We start from the raw sequence: 19,658 nt of genomic DNA on the forward strand, positions 1-19,658 counted from the left end.
TGTATGTAAGGATGGGGTCAAGCAGGGAAAATGTAAATGTAAATGTAAAATTAGTAATAAAAGATTAGTATTCTAAGTTTTGGACATATTTCATGTCATGGGACATGATATTACGATTGTCAGGGATAACCAGACACATGAACTAAAAAGAAGAATCGTTCTTGGGTGGGCAGCATTTGGAAAACTGAGAGAAACTTTTAAAAGTGAGTTGCCCACATGCCTAAAGAGAAAGGTATTTGATCAGTGCATCCTCCCAGTCTTGACATACGGATCAGAATCACTTACCTTACCTAAAGCCTCGGCTACCAAACTAAGAGTAACGCAGAGAAGAATGGAGCGGTCAATGTTAGAAATAACTGCGAGACAAAATCAAAAACGAAGAAATCACGAGAATAAGAACAAAAGTGACTGACGTCATCAAAAGGATAGCCAGGTTGAAGTGAAGATGGGCAGGACACATAGCCAGAATTACAAATGGGCGATGGACAAAAAGCTTATTGGAATGAAGGCCAAGAGAAGCGTCGCTCGGTTGACCCCCTACAATCTGAACATATTCTCTTTTTCTCGCAGTAGGTATACAGTTTCTGGCCAAATTATTAGACGCACTATAAAAGATTTTATAAAAAATGTTTACTATGAGGTAATACCATTGTAATACTAAATAGGTTTTTTGTATTTACCACACACAAGGTATGTTGTTTGGTTGTCTAATTAATTGTCTATATTTTATCACAAATAGAACATTATTATTATTAATGAACCAATATGTATTTATTGACTCTTGAAAGAAAACTGAAATAACGACAACTAAATATTGTCTATATTTTATCACAAATAGAACATTATTTTTAATGAACCAATATGTATTTATTGACTCTTGAAAGAAAACAGAAATAACGACAACTAAATATTGTCAATTTGTTGTTGTCATATTGTGGCTCAACAAAATAATATACCCTATTCCACGAACATACGTCTGTTGTGGATTATCTCGATAACGAATATTTTACTGTGCAAATTATGAAGAACAAAAGTAAATTGCAAAATACATTGTTGTTTATTGAAACAATTATTATTAGATCCATTTACTTTCGCACTTCTTATGTTGCACACTAAAATATGCGTTGTCGCGATGATTCAAGACAGTCGTATATTCGTTTCGTGGAATAGCCCATAACATTTAATAATAGTTTAATTGTTTCAATTTAATAAACTTTAATACACATAAAAGCTTTTATTTCATATCAATCACAACTGTAAACCACATACCGCTAATAGGCTTAGTTTTATAGGAATTTTTGATAAAACGTTTTAGCGGTATCTAGAGTTTTTAATATAAAACTTTGTTTTAAAATATAATTAATGCTTCCCTTAATAAACTGGGGCATATATCCATGCATAAAAACTATTAGCTATTCCACAAATCCCTAACGGTCCAAAATTTTAGCATTCAATTTTGAAATCGATTTATAACGCCTTTGGGCCTAGCACGGCAGTACAGTTATTAGGTAGGTACCATGCGACGACATTATGTTGTAAATAAAAATAATTTTCATTTTAAGCGGGGATCCAACGGAGCGTGTAGTGCCGTTCTTCGGCAGTTCAAGTCGGTGAGGGGAAATAGAAAATAAATAATAGTGAAAAGAAAAGAGAGCACAGTTAGCGACCCACGTTACTCTGAAATTAATAAATGCTTGGTTTTTTGATAAATTCACTAGACCTACTCTAAAATGTGGTGGGACCATTCCCATTAGGCGTGGAGTATCGAAGAGTTTAGTTTAGGTCTGTTGTATGCCACCAGTGTCGGCGGTAAAATTATTAATAAGTAGCTTAATTGCACGAAAAAGAAGAATCGTGAGCGGGCGCGTTTATGATTTATGATTTTAATGTTTATTCTATAATATACTTAATTTCTTTTTAAAAAATTATAGGAAAAGTGCCACCCAAATGTTAGAAGATTTGCGCCAAGAATCCACAAACTATTTCGAAGCCAGTACGAGCAAGAATGTCCGTTAAATTCCAAAATTACGCCTCAGACTTCTTCACCAGCATCATTTAGTAATTTGGAAATGACAAGAATCAGACCAAAAAAGAAGAAAACGTCATAAAGGCAGTGAGTAGAAAGGATACTCACGCTATTTTATTTCCCTGCGACTGAAGTTGAAATAACCCATATATTGTTAGAAATCTGTGCAACAGAACTTCGAGAAATTAAGAAAATTTGCTACTGAATACTTTACACTCATTTTCTCTTCAATCCTCTTCCAGCCATCATACATATTAAATTTTTATCTTTATGGTTTGGATCCTGTGGATTCCAAATACATGGTTCGGCTTCATATAATGATAAAAATTCTAACACAACTTCGTTAGATCACTCCATAATGAAAGGACCACGGGACAGATCGCACCAGCCCCTAGCCGCGTTGGAAGGGTTCGAGGGGTAAGTACCTGCTGTGTTACAGCGTATGACTTCCTTTGAACCGTGTTGATTTACCGACAAATGACGAGACTGAGCGCACCGACCGTATATCGACAGTTGTGCCTATCCTGGGAGCGTAAACCGCAAGTATTGAAAAGAAGAATGTTGGTTCCCGGCTTTAGATTTTGTCTTTTCTGTTTCTTCAGTTTCTGTTTCTCTTCGGCAACCGTGAACCGGCGAATAACGCCACTCCACGCCTTGTTAGAGTTATTAGGTACACCACGACGGCATATTTTGAATAAGTAATAATTTTCATTGTTCATACTTGTTCTTTTACTTCTTATTGAATTACTGTTTGTCCTTAATGTCTTTTGTTGCTAGACCAGTGAATAAAAAATTAATAAAACAAATAAAGTTTAAGTTCTTACAACTACATTATAGCATATTATGTTTCTTACCTTCGAATTTAGGCAAAAATCGACTAATAATATAGGGAGCAGACACCAACATTCCCAAAAACGCTATAGTGGGCCAACTGGAACCAGCACCTCCTGGCGGTACGGCTGCTCCTCCAGCCACAGCTCCTGTCTTCGCTTGCGACCAAGCTGCCGATACTTGACTCATCGGTACTTTGTATCCCATTAATCGTAAACATTGTCTATATAACCAATTGAAAAACCTAAATATATTTATCGAATACCAGATATGACCAAACATAGTCCTTAGTCGTCCGAAATTCTCGGCTACGCTTAATACAGCTCTAAAACTGCTAGTCATGGCAAAAAACGTATTGTCTAACATCATAGCTATGCTATTGAAGGCTCTTACGATGCTTTCCACACTGGAAAAGGTATTTCTCGAGCTTTCTTCGGCGTACTGAATAAACCTTCGTTCGTGATCGTCTAAGGCCTGATTGGGATAAGATCCGAAGGAGTTGTAAGGGTCGTAAGAAGAACCATGTGAGCCATATGAGCCGTAACTTCCATAGGAACTGTAGGGAGAGCTGCGATATGGCATGTAGGAATTATACGAATTGTAGCCGCCATATGATGAACCTGGAATTAAAAGATACATATTACTCTTCTTTTCGATGCACAAAACCGGCTAAAAATATTCTCATTAAGAGCGTAGGCGCATATATTTTACGATTATCCCTACTTTTTCTTTCTTTATAAGGCAAATTACGTGTAGTAAAATTCTCACTAGTATGGAGATTAGTTGACAATGACATTGTCATCATTAACTTAGAGATGGCTTTTGAATGTTCTTTGAATGTTACTTGTTTAATCGCTTAAATTATTAATCCAGTTAATTAATATGATTATTTTTGAAGTTATACTTCTTTACGCGCGATGTTCAAATGACATGTCAAAAGTTATCCAATATGGCAGCTGTAGCGCAGCTGTGGTTTGGACGGTTGACGGTTTGGTTATATATGGTTGTTGCGTTTTAAAATTTGTGGGAAGAGAAACAACAAAGGTTAGTTAATAGTTATACTGCCTTTTTAAATAGTTTTCATATTATATTTTTGAAGTTATACTTCAAAATGTTTTAATTTATGTATGTATAAGTCCAGAAAAGGTGTGGAAAGAATATATTAGTGTTTTTAAATATATTTTTCTACAAACGTGTTAAAAATGCAATTTTTAGGACTCCATAGGAGCGTTAAAAATGCTACTTTAAGGCACTAGTGCTTTAAAATTTTTAAGGCACTGCAGTTAAAAGTGAATTGTCAAACGTCAAAATATTTATATTTCATTTATTAACATTAATATTAATAATACAACTTGCACAATTTGAAAAAGGTGGTTTAAAAGGTTTTTTATTATAATTTTGTGTCTTTGGATTTGTCTTCCTTGGGCGTAAAATAATAAAACATCTATTTTTATATTTCACTTGTCACCGTGATGTATAATTATGTATATCTGAAAGGTAAGTAGCATGCGGCTTGATGGCCTTGTTGGTAGAGCATTGGACCAGAGATCAAAAAATCGCGAGATTGCGGGTTCAAATCCCGGACTATTCATATTTTTTTCTTTTTTTTTTAATATTTGGCATTGTTAAGTTTTGGTTCATTTTTGGTAACTATTGTTAATTTTTTGTATTGTAACTGTTAAGTAGGTATATTGATTTCGTTAAAATTATATTATAATAGAAGTATAACTTCTTACGTGCGTACAAAGTACACACACATTCTTTTTTCACTAACTATGTATTCAATGATTACAATAATTTACACTGTACAATAAAAACTAATACTAGAGAAAAGAGAAAAAGTTATCTTTTTAATAATACAGGGTGATTGATTAGTGGGGTAAACCTCAATAGATCCGCTATAGTAATAGATAGCAATAAAAGTTAATAACAAAAGTTGTAGACAACTTTGAGCTTCTAAAATTAATTAGAATGTTACAAGGTGTTCGATAACCTAGTGGCCGACCAAACTTATGTTTTTTTAAATGGAACAACCTGTATTTTATTTTATATTCGAAATCTTCTTAACTCCTCCATTACAAAAATATAAAGGATTTTTATGTTGTACAGGGTATTTACAAAGCTATAACCAATTTTCTATGGAAATCGTAACAAGTTCAGCTCCCTGTATAAATAAAAATAAGCACAACAGCAGTGGTTTATTAATTGGTGCCATGTTTTTTTGTTGATTGTGAAAATTTTTAAGAATGGCTGATATTGCTAATTTTCTTTAAATTGAATACAGGGAGAGTCAAAACGCAAGTACATTTTCTCAGTAATTTTAAATGGAACACCCTGTATTTTATGTCACTATCGAAAAGTACCGTTACCGTACTTTAATTTTTGTATAATATTCCCTATGTCTGAATTTATTAGTTTTAGATATATTTTCATTTTTCAGAGCAAATTATTAATTAGGGGTCTAAATCTTTCCAAATTTTAAGTAAGCCAAGACTGATTTTTTTAAAACTGATAATTTAAGATTACTTATTATCAATCCGGTAATCAATGTAACAATGTGGCAAATAAAGAAAGAAAAATAATTTATTAGTAATAAATTTTACCAAAAAACATAAATTTTACACAGGGTCACAATGGATGCAAATTGCCCAAGATAAAGAGGCATGGAAGAAGAAAGAGGAGGCCTATATCCAAGGATCGATCTTTAGGGCTGATTAGATAGATAGATATATAGACCAACTAACGTCTAAAATTGCGTCGACGGCACCGGATGGTAATATTGGCATTTGCTCGTTAACAAGAAATCATATAAAGAAAATATCTTTATATGATTAAAATGAATGATTATATGAATAAAAAATTAACCCTTAGTAAAAGCTGTTCGGTAAATTATGTTATTCAAACGATTTCAACTTTTCATTTTTCTTTCAACATACAATCGATACACTATAGTAAATTGTACCTTCTATAAAACGAATGCATGCGTTTTTGACACGTGATATTAAATAGATACAATAGCGACAATATTATTGTTTCATAAAATTCATTAAATTCATCAATAGACAATAACTTTTTTATATAGCAACTTGTATTATTCAAATATATGTATACACTACACACTACACTTTTTATTATCCTATATTTCAATGAATAAACTAATGAAAAACTAGAATAAATTGCAATAACAATAACACCGGTAATGTACCCTACACAAAGCTGTCTGGTAGTTTTTTACCGCCAATGACCTTTGAACTGGTGCAGGCATACGTCAGTCGTGTGGTGTCTAATTTCACCAAAGATCGTTTGCATTGCAACAGTACTGTGTAGTGTGTATGCTTACGGTCTAGTACTCATTATTAGGGGAGTGCATTAGGGTGGGTCGAAAAACAATAATGTTTCATTTTTTAATCGCTATACCGTGGAAAACTTGCCTTTGGGGTATATAAGTAAAATGCAAAGTAAAATAAAGTTATATATTGAACCCCCAGCTAGAGCATCATACTTAAAATTTAGTTTTTTTTTTCAGAAATCAAGACATTTTTCAATTATTTTTACAATCTTTAGCCAATAATATTTAAACGTGCTATAGTGAAAACTGTTTAGTTAATAGTTTAAAAAATAGGAAATAAATTTGAAACAGACAATATCTTTTAATTTGCGGTAGCGCAAAATACTCAAAAATTGTTAAAATTCACATAATAGCACCTTAAAAGAAGGTGTGGTCTAGTATGTTGTGTTGGATGTTAATAATCCATTTTTTGTTCTTTCACTTTACACCCCATTTAATTGGAATAGAATTATCATAGTGTGTTTAAAGTTATAAAGGATATAAATAAAACAACTTATAATTTTAATAACATGTTTAATTGAAACAAAAAAGAAACCAAATTATAGCCTAACAATGTCAACAAATTAAATGAAATTTTGACTTTAGGAAGAGTCTTTTACTCATTATTTCTGAGTGGGTACGTTGAAACTGCGCTTGCTGTCAAACTTTGGCATCGAAGCTCTGGATGCTACGGCAGATCTTATGAAACCATCTTGTTCCTAACCACTAGGAGGACTAGTTAATCGCAATATTTTGAGTAAAGATGAATAGTATCTTCTAGACATAAGTTGTGCGATAAAGTCAGGCAACTGCCCTGTGGACTTATCTGTTCGAGAACCGGGTCCACTTTCCCACTCTCGATGATTGACTACAGCTAACAGAGTTTTGAGACTGTATGTAAGTGTGGAAGCGTCTTCAGTTGAACATAAATTGTTAGTATCCTTCATTTTTAAATCATACATGCCTGTATGCTGTATGGTTCAAAATAAAGTACAGCAAATACATAACAGATGGACCTGAACCAACGAACTGTCAACACTGATGGAATCGCCATAAAACGAAGTTAATGGCGCCAGGATGAGATAGAAGATAATCAGGTAAAGGAGGGAAGATAATCGGACAGTGCTAGTCAGGTACGTTGTAGCTGTAGCAAATTTTACCTGAAAATTCTCTGTCTCTCTCATGTCTCTCTAGAAGTGCTAGAACCTCTCTCTTGTATGTTGGCGCCTATCTCGCTTCACTGTTGGAATGGGACGGGGCCATTCCATCAGTGTTGACAGTTCATTGACCTGAACACGTTTTTGAGGCTATCAAATCAACCAAATTTCTACCAGAGAATTTGATTAAAGTAGTTGATCCTGTAATCGAAATAAATGCATTTTTTTCCACCCAGAAAATTTGCTACTGAGGATGATAGTGGATGAAAGGAAACACATAAGAGATTTAGGATTCCGAAGAATAATCAAAGCAAGAATGTTAGCTACAGAAACAGAAACAATTAGGGTTTTTCTACCTCCAAAAATCATCTTTCATGCGACTGACTCTACTGAATTATTTGACTGGAACACCACTGAAATTACACCACCATGACTGTTACGGAGAGTCTCTGATGATGAAGTTTGGGCTAAAATCACTGCTGGTGAAACACCCGAGGATTGGAACTTTGGAAAATTTCCATGTCATACTCAAGCCGTGGAACACTGCGTCAAGTTAGTGACTGAAGCATCTAAAAAAAGTAGTCGGTGCTAAGTAATGAGATGGTTTCATAAGATCTGCCGTAGCATCCAGAGCTTCGATGCCAAAGTTTGACAGCAAGCGCAACTTCAACGTACCCGCTCAGAAAGTGAGTGAAAGACTCTTTCTAAAGTCAAAATTTCATTTAATTTGTTGACATTGTTAGGCTATAATTTGGTTTCTTTTTTGTTTCAATTAAACATGTTATTAAAAGTATAATTGTTTTATTTATATCCTTTATAACTTTAAACACACTATAATAATTCTATTCCAATTAAATGGAGTGTAAAGTAAAAGAACAAAAAATGGATTGTGCTAATAACACCCAACACAACATACTAGACCACACCTTCTTTTAAGGTGCTAATATGTGAATTTTAACAATTTTTGAGTATTTTGCGCTACCGCAAATTAAAAGATATTGTCTGTTTCAAATTTATTTCCCATTTTTTAAACTATTAACTAAACAGTTTTCACCGTAGCACGTTCAAATATTATGGGCTAAAGATTGTAAAAATAATTGAAAAATGTCTTGATTTCTGAAAAAAACTAAATTTTAAGTGTGATGCGCTAGCTGGGGGTTCAATATATAACTTTATTTTACTTTGCATTTTACTTATATACCCCAAAGGCAAGTTTTCCGCGGTATAGCGATTAAAAAATGAAACATTATTGTTTTTCGACCCACCCTAGAGTGCATATAGATTTTCACTTCGGAAAAAATCAAACAAGATAGAACTTTTTGTAATTTCATTAAGAAATGTTTAATAAACAACATATCAAAAAGTTCTGCTCGAGAAGTGGGTGCTTCATTTTTTATTAAACAAATGAACTACGAAGTTTGATGTTTTTTTAAATAACTCCGAAAATATAAATTTTAGAACAAAACTGATTTGACCATTGAAAAATTCAGAAAACTTTACAAAAAAAACCTTATATAAAGAATTTTCTAAAATTAAATCTGTATCTTCTATAATTTTTTATTTATAACGCTAAAGTCACCCTTCTCACAAACATTGGCGCACTGTAAACTAGCGTACGGCGAAGTGCACGGTTGAGTTTTTTTAATGTAATTCTTTAACTAATGGATCAAATGAAATTTTACAAATTGAACCTTAAAGAAGAATAATTAAGCTATCTTATGGTTATAATAAAAAGAAATAAAATGTATGAGCGTAAGTACGGTGGGGGCAGAAAGTGAGCCTTACATGAATTTTGTTTAAAAATGATTTAAAAATGTGTAACTAATACAATTTTTCTTATAAAACCCTCAATTTTGCACAACTTACCTTTCAAGCATCGTACTAAATGATGTTTCATTAAAAAAAAATTTCAAAAATTTAGTTCAAATGATCTGACGTCTTAAAAAATGTAATTTTTGAAATCGTCGTAGTTTTATAGAATTACCACCACTTTAAAACGGTATTACTCAAGTTTGAACAGATCTATTACAGTTTTATAAGTGCTTTTTTAAAGATTAGAATGTAATCTTTAAAATGCACTAAATTATTTTACTTTAGAAATGAAATAGACTATTTCTTTTTAAGAAAATTAAGAAAGATAAAATGTAATACAAAAACCGAAAATTACCAGCTAAAAAAATGTTTATATAAAGTGATCAAAACTTTTTTCTGTAAAACTTACCTAAAATACATTTAATAATAAACTTCAACAATAATAAATGTTCAGCAAAAAAAATTTTTTAGCTCTTATACAGTATGTCTGCGAAACTTAGAACCTATTAATAACTTTTTTATTATCAGTTTTACGAAAAAAAGTTATTCTTTATAAAATACTGTGCATCGTATAATAATCTAAGATGCAATCATCAAATATCAAATTTAATGAATTTTATACGAGGTATGTAAAAAAATATGAATTTCACTCAAGAGTAAAGCATCGTTAAATTTCACAATATCGAAAATTGTTATTAAGAAAAGTTGTTTGGAATAAAAAAAATTGTTTTAGTGTTCAATTAGATCCTTCTAATTAAAATATTGTGAATAATAAAGGCACTTAACTCTTAAGAAAAATTCAATTTTTTACATACCTCGTATAAAATTAAAGTTTAATATCTGATGGTTGTATCTTAGATTTTAGACCAGGGAGAGCATTTTATGAAGAATAACTTTTTTTCGTAAAAGTGATAATAAAATAGTTATCATAATTGTAATAAAATGATGATGAGTATCCGTAATTTGAGAAAAAACTGAAAAATTTTTTTCGATTAGAATAATGTAATTGTATATTTAAACATAGTTTTTAATTTCAAACAACTTTTCATAATAGCATTTTTTGATATTCTGAAATATAAAGGTACTTTACTCTTTAACGAAATTCATATTTTTGACATAACTCGTATAAAATTGATAAAATTTGATATCTGATGGTTGAGTTTCAGATTTTTGACTATCCAGAGTATTTTATGAAGAATAACTTTTTTCGTAAAATTGATAATAAAAAAGTTTTCCTGTATAAGAGCTTATGTATAAGAATTTTCAAATTGCAATGCCATATTCGGATTCAGTATAATCAAAAACAAAATAGAAACATATTTGATCAAAGTAAAATGATGAATTTAACGATATTTTTAAAATTATTAATACAAAACAATTGTTATGGTTTAAACAATTAATAAACAATTAGCGGCCAAATCCGCGAGTAGAACTTTTTACTTTAACATGTATATAAACTACCAACAAAAGTTTTAGAAAATATAAGCTTGTTTGAATTTTTCCGAAACAATGCATGTTTTCGTTCTAATTGCACTCCCCTATATAGGTTAGAAAAATATATCCTTTAACAACAGTGGTAAATATAGCAATGACACTTTTAAAGGAATATGTTGGTAGATGTCTAATAATCTCGTCCCATCATCATTTCTTGTGTTTTCAGCATGGTGACTTACTACTTTATTTTCGTTAGGTTCAATAGGTGACGATTATTGCAATCTTGCACCCTTTCAAGTTTAAGTTGACTTGTATCACTCTATCACTTCTTCCTCTCCCAATCGGAGGTTGTATATCATCATTACTATCTTTACTCAATCTACAGCTGCTCTGCTTCATTTAAACCAGTCCCTTAAATTCTTCAACCATGACACTCTCCTTCTTGCTATAGTCCTTCCTCCTTAGTGAATCTAAAAATTATAAGGGGTTTTTTTGTGACGCCCTTGGGAGATGTTTGTGACCTCATCTGCCCCCATCCCTTTGTCTCCTACGCAGCGTTCCACCCCTAGAGATTTTGCTTAGTTACGTCATGACCTACTTATTCCCAAATTTTGGTACACTATCTCGATCATGAGCGTCACAAAAAAAATAATAAAAACCGCGACTTTGACCCCTTATAACTACCCTCATACCCCGCTCTGGTTTCCGCCCCTGAAGATTTTACTTAGTTATGTCATGGTCTACTTAAGCGTCGTTTAAACACAACGATAAGTCACAGCAACTAGTTGTGATGACAAGTTGAAACGCTGTTTAGACGCTGCGATTCAATGCGATACCACCTTCAACCCAACTCCAACTTTGATAAGTTGTGCGATGCACCGTTTACACACAATGATAAGTTGCAACAACTCGATTGACCTTGATAAGTTGTTTGATTTATCGCTGTGTTTAAACGACCCTTTTTATTCCCAAATTTTGGTGCACTCGATCACGAACGTCACAAAAAACCCCTTACAATTTTTATATTTACCCCTGCCTGCACCCCTTTGTCCCCCACGCAGCGTTCCGCCCCTGAAGATTTTACTTAGTTACGTCTTCTTCTTCTTGCAGTACCGTTTCCTATCGGAGGTTGGCTACCATCACAGCAATCTTAACTTTGTTGGCTGCAGCTCTGAACAACTGTATTAAACTGCACCCATACCACTCCCTTAAATTTCGCAACCAGGAAATCCTCCTACGTCCCACATTAAAAGCTTCGTATTGGAACTTAAAGGGACTGCTAGCAAATCGATAAAATATTGTCAGGATGTTTTAGGTGAAACATAATTACAAAACAATCTTGCTTTTTTTTCAATCATCAGTAAATATAAACAAATTTTATGATAATCTTAATATATTAAAAATTCCACTTCCCGTCTACCTGAACAATTTGATATTTTCTGAAGATATTAATATATTAAAAACAATTTACGAACATATCAAAAACTGTAAATATAGATTGTAGCAATAAAATTTACCCTGTATTTAAGAAATTTTGTTAAAACAAAGCAGGCATGTCTGTTAAAACAAAACAAACATGTTTGTTTTGTTGTTATTTTGTTTTAAACCCTGTAGATTTAAGTAATTATTGTATATTATAATTGAAAAAAGAAAAGAACAAAAAAAGAGAAAAGAAAAGAAAAAAAACAGAAAAAATAAAAAAAGCAACAAAAAAAAGAAAAAAAAAAGAAAAAAAAGAAAAAAAAGAAAAAAAAAACTAAGAAGATGTAAACCTCCGCGAGGATGAATCGGGTTTACGTCTTAGCGTAGTAAAAAAAAACAATTTATAAAAAATAACAATAAAAAAAATAATAAAAAAAAAACAAATTAACAATATAAAAAAACTGCAACAAAAAATACAAAATAAAATAAAAAATTACAAAACAAAATGAACAACCAAAACAGAGTATTATTTAGATAATAATTGTAGATAATAATGTTAGTTTGTTATGTATTTAGAGTTAGAAATACAGAAAAAATTTCTCTGATTGAAAAATCAAATTTGTTTGTTTTTAAAATAACAAAATGTCTGGCTAATTGGCTCGGCCAAGGCCATCAAATTCACTCAAAAAAAAAATCTTGCTTTTATCAAAAGCAACTTTTGTTCTGAGTGAAACAATAAAATATTTGGAGAAACAGCAAATGTCATTAGTTGAGTCGATCCAAAAATAAACAGTTTTGAAAAAAAGATGGAAGGTATTCCTGGAAAAATTGGTCAGATAATATTAACAAAATTCAAAGATGTATTAACAAAAACGAAGGATTTCAAAAGATGAAGAAAATATTTTCAGTTTTAAATTGAGAACACGTTGAAGATATAAATATGGATCCGGCAGTAGTGGCAAAGTATAAGTATGCAACGATAACCAGTGTGGACGTTGAAAGAAGCTTTTAGATATACAAAAATGTTTTGAGTGATAGGTGCAGAAACTTTACGATGGAACATTTAAATGAGTAATTAGTTATTTCATGCTTTAAACAAAAATGATTTTCCTTCATCTAAAGCGTGTCGATAAAAATTCGTTTAAAGCATTTTTGTTTCATCTAACAATAAAACACTGAAAACGTTTGTTTTCTATACTTCCACAAAATTTATTATAACTAAGTGACTACAGCTGTTTCGGCGAAGTGCCTTTCTCAAGTGATATAGTTTACAATGTGTTTGCCTTTTTAAGTCTTCAACTGAAGAGGTTGAGGAGTGGGGAGCTGTTTGTCTCGAGTTGGTCATTCAGAATTATATCTGTATTTTTCAGTTTATTAATTTCCATAGATTCTAAAAAAGATAGCTTAAGGCCTTTATTTTGAATATGTAGAATTTGAAACTCTTCATTGAAAGAATGATTATGATCTAGAAGGTGAAGTGCGTATGTAGAACTGTCTGTTTTTCTATTGTTGAATGCCCTTTTGTGTTCTGCTATCCGTTTGTCAAAAGTTCTGCCAGTTTGACCGATGTACGTTTTCGGACAGTCACCACAAGTTAGTTTGTACACACCACTCTGTAGTTGCTTTCTATTTCGGCTTTTATTGTTCTTAATATATTTGCTTAAGTTGTTGTTAGTTCTGAAAGCTGGTGTTATTCCTTTCTTTTTTATGTATCTGGCTATCTTTGTTGTTATCTTGCCAGTATATGTGAGAGAGCAGAAGGTACTGGGTTCTTTCTGTGGTGGTGGATACACTAATTTCAGGGCTTTCTTATGGAGTTTTTCGTTTAAAATTTTGTTAACTGTTTGTTCGTTATAGCCGTTGTTTACTGCTATTTGTTTAATGATGTTTAGTTCTATCTCGAAGTTATTTTTTGTCATGGGAATTTCTGTCAGTCTATGTATCATGCTATGGTAGACTGCTAATTTGTGTTGTGTAGGATGGGATGATGAATTGTGTATAGTTGTGTCAGTATGGGTAGGTTTATGATATACGGAGAACTCATGTTTGTTGTGTAGTCTGGAAATCGTAACATCTAGAAAATTTATGGAGTTATTCAGTTCTGTTTCTATTGTAAACTCAATATTATTATGAAGTGAATTAATATATGATAGAAATTGGTCAAGTTGTCTGTTAGTTCCTGTAAAGCATACTAGTATATCATCCAAGTATCTCCACCAATATAAGAACTGTTTAAATACGGGATGTTTAGAAATTGTTGTTTCAAGTTGGTTCATAAATATATCTGATAGCAATGGGCTTAGAGGATTACCCATAATAAGTCCTGCACTGTTGTTTGTGTATATTTGATTATTGAATTCAAAATAGTCTTGATTTATGCAAATTTCAAGAAGGTGTAAAATTTCAGATGCAATGATCGGATTTGTACTATTATCGTCTAAAAGATTTTTAACTAAAACAAAAGTTTCTGTAGGAGGAACACTAGGAAAAAGATTTTTTACATCAAATGAAATTAGTCTGGAGTTGTTGGGCAATTGAAAATGTTGTATTTTATTAACTAGTTCTACTGTATTTTTTACGGTGAATTTAGGTGAAAATTTAGTGTATTCTGTAATAATATCTGACAGTTTTTTTGAAAGTTTATATGACGGAGCTGTATAAAAAGAAACTACAGGTCTTATTGGGTGGTCAGGTTTGTGTAGTTTAATAAAAGAGTATAATTTAGGAGGTTGTGGGTTCATAATATTAAGGTATTTCTGTTCTGTTGGATTTAGTATTGATTTTGAATTTTCAATGGCTAGTTTAATTTGTTTTCGGTATTTTTCTGTGGGGTCTTTGTTTAGTTTTATACTGTTTTGGTTAGTTAAAAATTCTATTGTTTTGTTATTATAGTCTCGTTAGTAGAATACACTAAATTTTCACCTAAATTCACCGTAAAAAATACAGTAGAACTAGTTAATAAAATACAACATTTTCAATTGCCCAACAACTCCAGACTAATTTCATTTGACGTAAAAAATCTTTTTCCTAGTGTTCCTCCTACAGAAACTTTTGTTTTAGTTAAAAATCTTTTAGACCATAATAGTACAAATCCGATCATTGCATCTGAAATTTTACACCTTCTTGAAATTTGCATAAATCAAGACTATTTTGAATTCAATAATCAAATATACACAAACAACAGTGCAGGACTTATTATGGGTAATCCTCTAAGCCCATTGCTATCAGATATATTTATGAACCAACTTGAAACAACAATTTCTAAACATCCCGTATTTAAACAGTTCTTATATTGGTGGAGATACGTGGATGATATACTAGTATGCTTTACAGGAACTAACAGACAACTTGACCAATTTCTATCATATATTAATTCACTTCATAATAATATTGAGTTTACAATAGAAACAGAACTGAATAACTCCATAAATTTTCTAGATGTTACGATTTCCAGACTACACAACAAACATGAGTTCTCCGTATATCATAAACCTACCCATACTGACACAACTATACACAATTCATCATCCCATCCTACACAACATAAATTAGCAGTCTACCATAGTATGATACATAGACTGACAGAAATTCCCATGACAAAAAATAACTTCGAGATAGAACTAAACATCATTAAACAAATAGCAGTAAACAACGGCTATAACGAACAAACAGTTAACAAAATTTTAAACCAAAAACTCCATAAGAAAGCCCTGAAATTAGTGTATCCACCACCACAGAAAGAACCCAGTACCTTCTGCTCTCTCACATATACTGGCAAGATAACAACAAAGATAGCCAGATACATAAAAAAGAAAGGAATAACACCAGCTTTCAGAACTAACAACAACTTAAGCAAATATATTAAGAACAATAAAAGCCGAAATAGAAAGCAACTACAGAGTGGTGTGTACAAACTAACTTGTGGTGACTGTCCGAAAACGTACATCGGTCAAACTGGCAGAACTTTTGACAAACGGATAGCAGAACACAAAAGGGCATTCAACAATAGAAAAACAGACAGTTCTACATACGCACTTCACCTTCTAGATCATAATCATTCTTTCAATGAAGAGTTTCAAATTCTACATATTCAAAATAAAGGCCTTAAGCTATCTTTTTTAGAATCTATGGAAATTAATAAACTGAAAAATACAGATATAATTCTGAATGACCAACTCGAGACAAACAGCTCCCCACTCCTCAACCTCTTCAGTTGAAGACTTAAAAAGGCAAACACATTGTAAACTATATCACTTGAGAAAGGCACTTCGCCGAAACAGCTGTAGTCACTTAGTTATAATAAATTTTGTGGAAGTATAGAAAACAAACGTTTTCAGTGTTTTATTGTTAGATAAAATGAACTTCCATCAAGTAACGGTCGAATCCATCAATTATTTTTGTTTCAGTTATCTATTTTTGTTTGTCAACATTTATATGCTTATTTTCATGCTTTTTTTGTATAATTAAATGCTTTTTTTTCGTAAAATTGTTATGCTTTTTAAGCGCTTTTTTTGCGTTTCTTTATGCTTTTAAATCCGAACTCTAATAATAATATTCTCTCGTTTTATACGGCTAACACGGCTTTGGGATTATAGCAGGGTTCTCTGCTATCTCTAGAGCCTACGCCTATAGTAGCCCTAGTAGTAGGTATAGGAATGTAACAGGGCCAGTGCTACGCTTCAACTGCCTATTATTACCCCTGGTTTTACCAGAGGTGCTCATTTTATTCAGGCTGAGTCGACATGGAGCCTTTGACACTTTTAAAAATGTTCAGATATGTAAATCAATATTATTATTAATAATCAATATTAACATTAATAACATTCTAAAAACTGTAAGGAGAACAGTTTTTCCTAGGACGCCTTTAGGCTAGCTAATAGGCTGCATTACATTAGTTCCACAGTTAAGAAAATGACAGCACACATTCGAAAAATGTACTTCATTAGTAAATTTCCATTATCTATCTGAATGCTATTAACAACTTTCTTGGTTTTAGGATACTGATAATTCTTAATTACGTACTTTTAAGTCATTAAATTGTTATCTCCACTGAAGAAAAATGTTTATGTAAGAAATGATTACCTCTTAATTTGATTTATTTCCATTGAGATAACGTTAATAGTTTATAACATTTTTCAAGAAACCAAATAAATACAAACATTCAGATATTAATAATTTTATTCCCGGGAAGAAACAAATGTACAAGATCAAAAAATTTAACCTCAAATTCATTTTTATAATTATTGTAATAATAATTATTATCAAAATATAAATGTCCCCCTCTGTGGCTTAGTGGTAAGAGTGTAAGAGAGCCTGCCTTCGGATTAAGGGGTCGTGAGTTCGAATCAGGGAGTAGGAAATTTTTCATTTATTAAAAATTAATAAGTGAAAATAGTTTCTATCTTTCTGGGATTCACCAGAGGGACTGCAGACGTTCGGATGCAATTAGCGTCTCTTTAAAGACAATGAAGTCGACTTACTCAATACACACACTACACTATTATTGCAAGAACTGTACCATGCCAAATGCTATTAGTTGTCGAGGCATTAAGCTAAATAAAAAAATATATGAATGTATCAACAAAATAATTAATTTAATCATATAACTACATACTAATTTGTTTGTGTTATAAAATAAATAAATTTGAATATATTTTTTTGTTGTGAATGATCATAGAAAAAATCATGAGACAACTTGCATTAAATGCAAGCAATTAAATTTTAATTATCATTAAATGCTCATTGCATAATACATTATTAGGTGAGGATCTAATATAACTCCAGATCTCTTAATCGTGATGTTTAAGGTCCATCTGCTTTTCCTGAATCTTACCAGATTTTTCGATCTCATAGTATCCCTTTGATTCGCTTCCAGTTAAACCAACCAGCCTGTATCCTGTGGAAAATTTCTCGATCTAGTGCCCCATTTTCCGTTATGTAGGAGCCAAGGTATTTAAAATTTCCTACTCGTCCTAATTTTTCTCCATGCCATTCTGTCTCCAATCATTCCTGTTCCACCCAACCACATATACTCCATTTTCAACCTGCTAACCTGAAGCCATCCCTCTTCAAAAGCCCTTCTCCAATCCTCCAACTTCTTTTCCGACATTTCTTTGCTCTCCTCTACTAACACGATATTACCAACAAAGAGCATTGACCAAGGAACCTCCTTTATTACCTTCTATGTCAGTACATTCATAAAAAGATTAAACAGGTAGGGGCTCAGTGAAGAGCCTTGATCGAAACCAACTGTCACTGAAAAACTTTCAAAAACTCCGACACAAGTCCTTAATTTGGTGTTCGCTCCCTCTTAAATATCCTTCAGGAGCCTTACATACTTCTCAGGAACCCACTCATTTATCTCCATAGCTCATGTCTATGAACTATGTCGTACGCCTTCTTAAGATCTACAAATACGAAATGTAGATCTTCTTTCTTCTCTATCACTGTTGTAAAGCAAACAAGGCATCTGTTGTCCTGTAAACACGTACTCTACCGGATCCAAATCTAAATCTCCAAGAACAATGTCTGTTTTTATATTGTCACGTAAATGAACTGACAAATCTGTGGTGAAGATGTACATTTCCTACGTCAATTTTTACGGGAATTTTTTTATTTCTACCTACGTAAGTTAGCTAATCAGTTATCTACCTACATGCTACAAAAACCTCCTATGTCAAAAAATAAAAAAAAAGAAATCCATTTAATATAGGAGGTTTCCACTCTTTACTATCTTAATGATACTTCTAAAAAAAATAACATTTGAACGGTTTCCCCAGTTTGATTGTAGGTTAATGATGTCATTAAAAATTTTTATACTGTTAATAAATTACAACATCAAATATTACGTGTATAAGTCTAGATGATGCGTACTCCTTTCTAAAACCGAATGATGAATTCTGAGATGCTACGTGTTCTCTGTATTATTTATGGGTTGGAGGCTTGGACGTTAAAGAAAAATGTTTTGAACAGATTAGAAGCCTTTGAGTTATGGGATTACAGAAGGATATTAAGAATAAGTTGGGTGGATAGAGTCTTCAGGTGTAGAGATGAATGGGAAAAGAGAGGTTTTAAATACAATTAAGTTAGAAAACGGCAATATATGGGACATGTCATGAGGGGCGAGCATTATTTATTTATTTATTCACGGGCAAGCTCTATTCAGATATAAATGTTATACAGTGTTCTAAATTATCATAATATAACATAAATTATCATAATATAACATAACAAAGTGGTTTGAGCAAAAATAATTCTATGAGTAGTACAGTTACAAAAAAGAAAAAAAGAATAAGATTACATATAGGTCAGTACAATTACAAACAAAAGATTACACATAAATCAATTCAGAAATGTTCCAAGGTATAACGGTTTTGAGTTATCTAATACATACATACCTACAGGTCATGTAACACCAATCACAATACAAAAGCTCTGGCCGAAAGTATTAAAAAGTTAAAAAGTTAGGGAAGAAATATGATTTTTAAAGCGGGAAAATTGTATATTAAAAATTTCGAGGTTATTTAATGAGTTAGGTAATCGAAGAGTTCTAGGAATAAATGTGTTGTAAGAATAATTGAATCTATGAAAAGAAACATAAAAGGTTTGCACCTGAAACCAAAACGAAGAATATCGCATTTGGATGCAT

The 19,658-nt window shown here is 32.0% G+C and overlaps 1 protein-coding gene and 1 long non-coding RNA gene across 2 annotated transcripts in view; one reads left to right on the forward strand and one right to left on the reverse strand.

The window, feature by feature from the left end:
• Nucleotides 1–19,658, reverse strand: part of LOC126887225 (peroxisomal membrane protein PEX13) — a 105,215-nt gene that overhangs the window by 64,850 nt on the left and 20,707 nt on the right. Inside the window, exon 2 of the mRNA XM_050654630.1 lies at nt 2,881–3,477. Coding sequence (XP_050510587.1) covers nt 2,881–3,477 — 597 coding nt within the window. The remainder of the gene's footprint in view (nt 1–2,880; nt 3,478–19,658) is intronic.
• Nucleotides 1–19,658, forward strand: part of LOC126887227 (uncharacterized) — a 214,045-nt gene that overhangs the window by 62,956 nt on the left and 131,431 nt on the right. The window lies entirely within an intron of this gene.

This window comes from Diabrotica virgifera, chromosome 6, assembly GCF_917563875.1.
Source record: "Diabrotica virgifera virgifera chromosome 6, PGI_DIABVI_V3a".
In the NCBI taxonomy this organism is placed as follows: Eukaryota; Metazoa; Arthropoda; class Insecta; order Coleoptera; family Chrysomelidae; genus Diabrotica; species Diabrotica virgifera.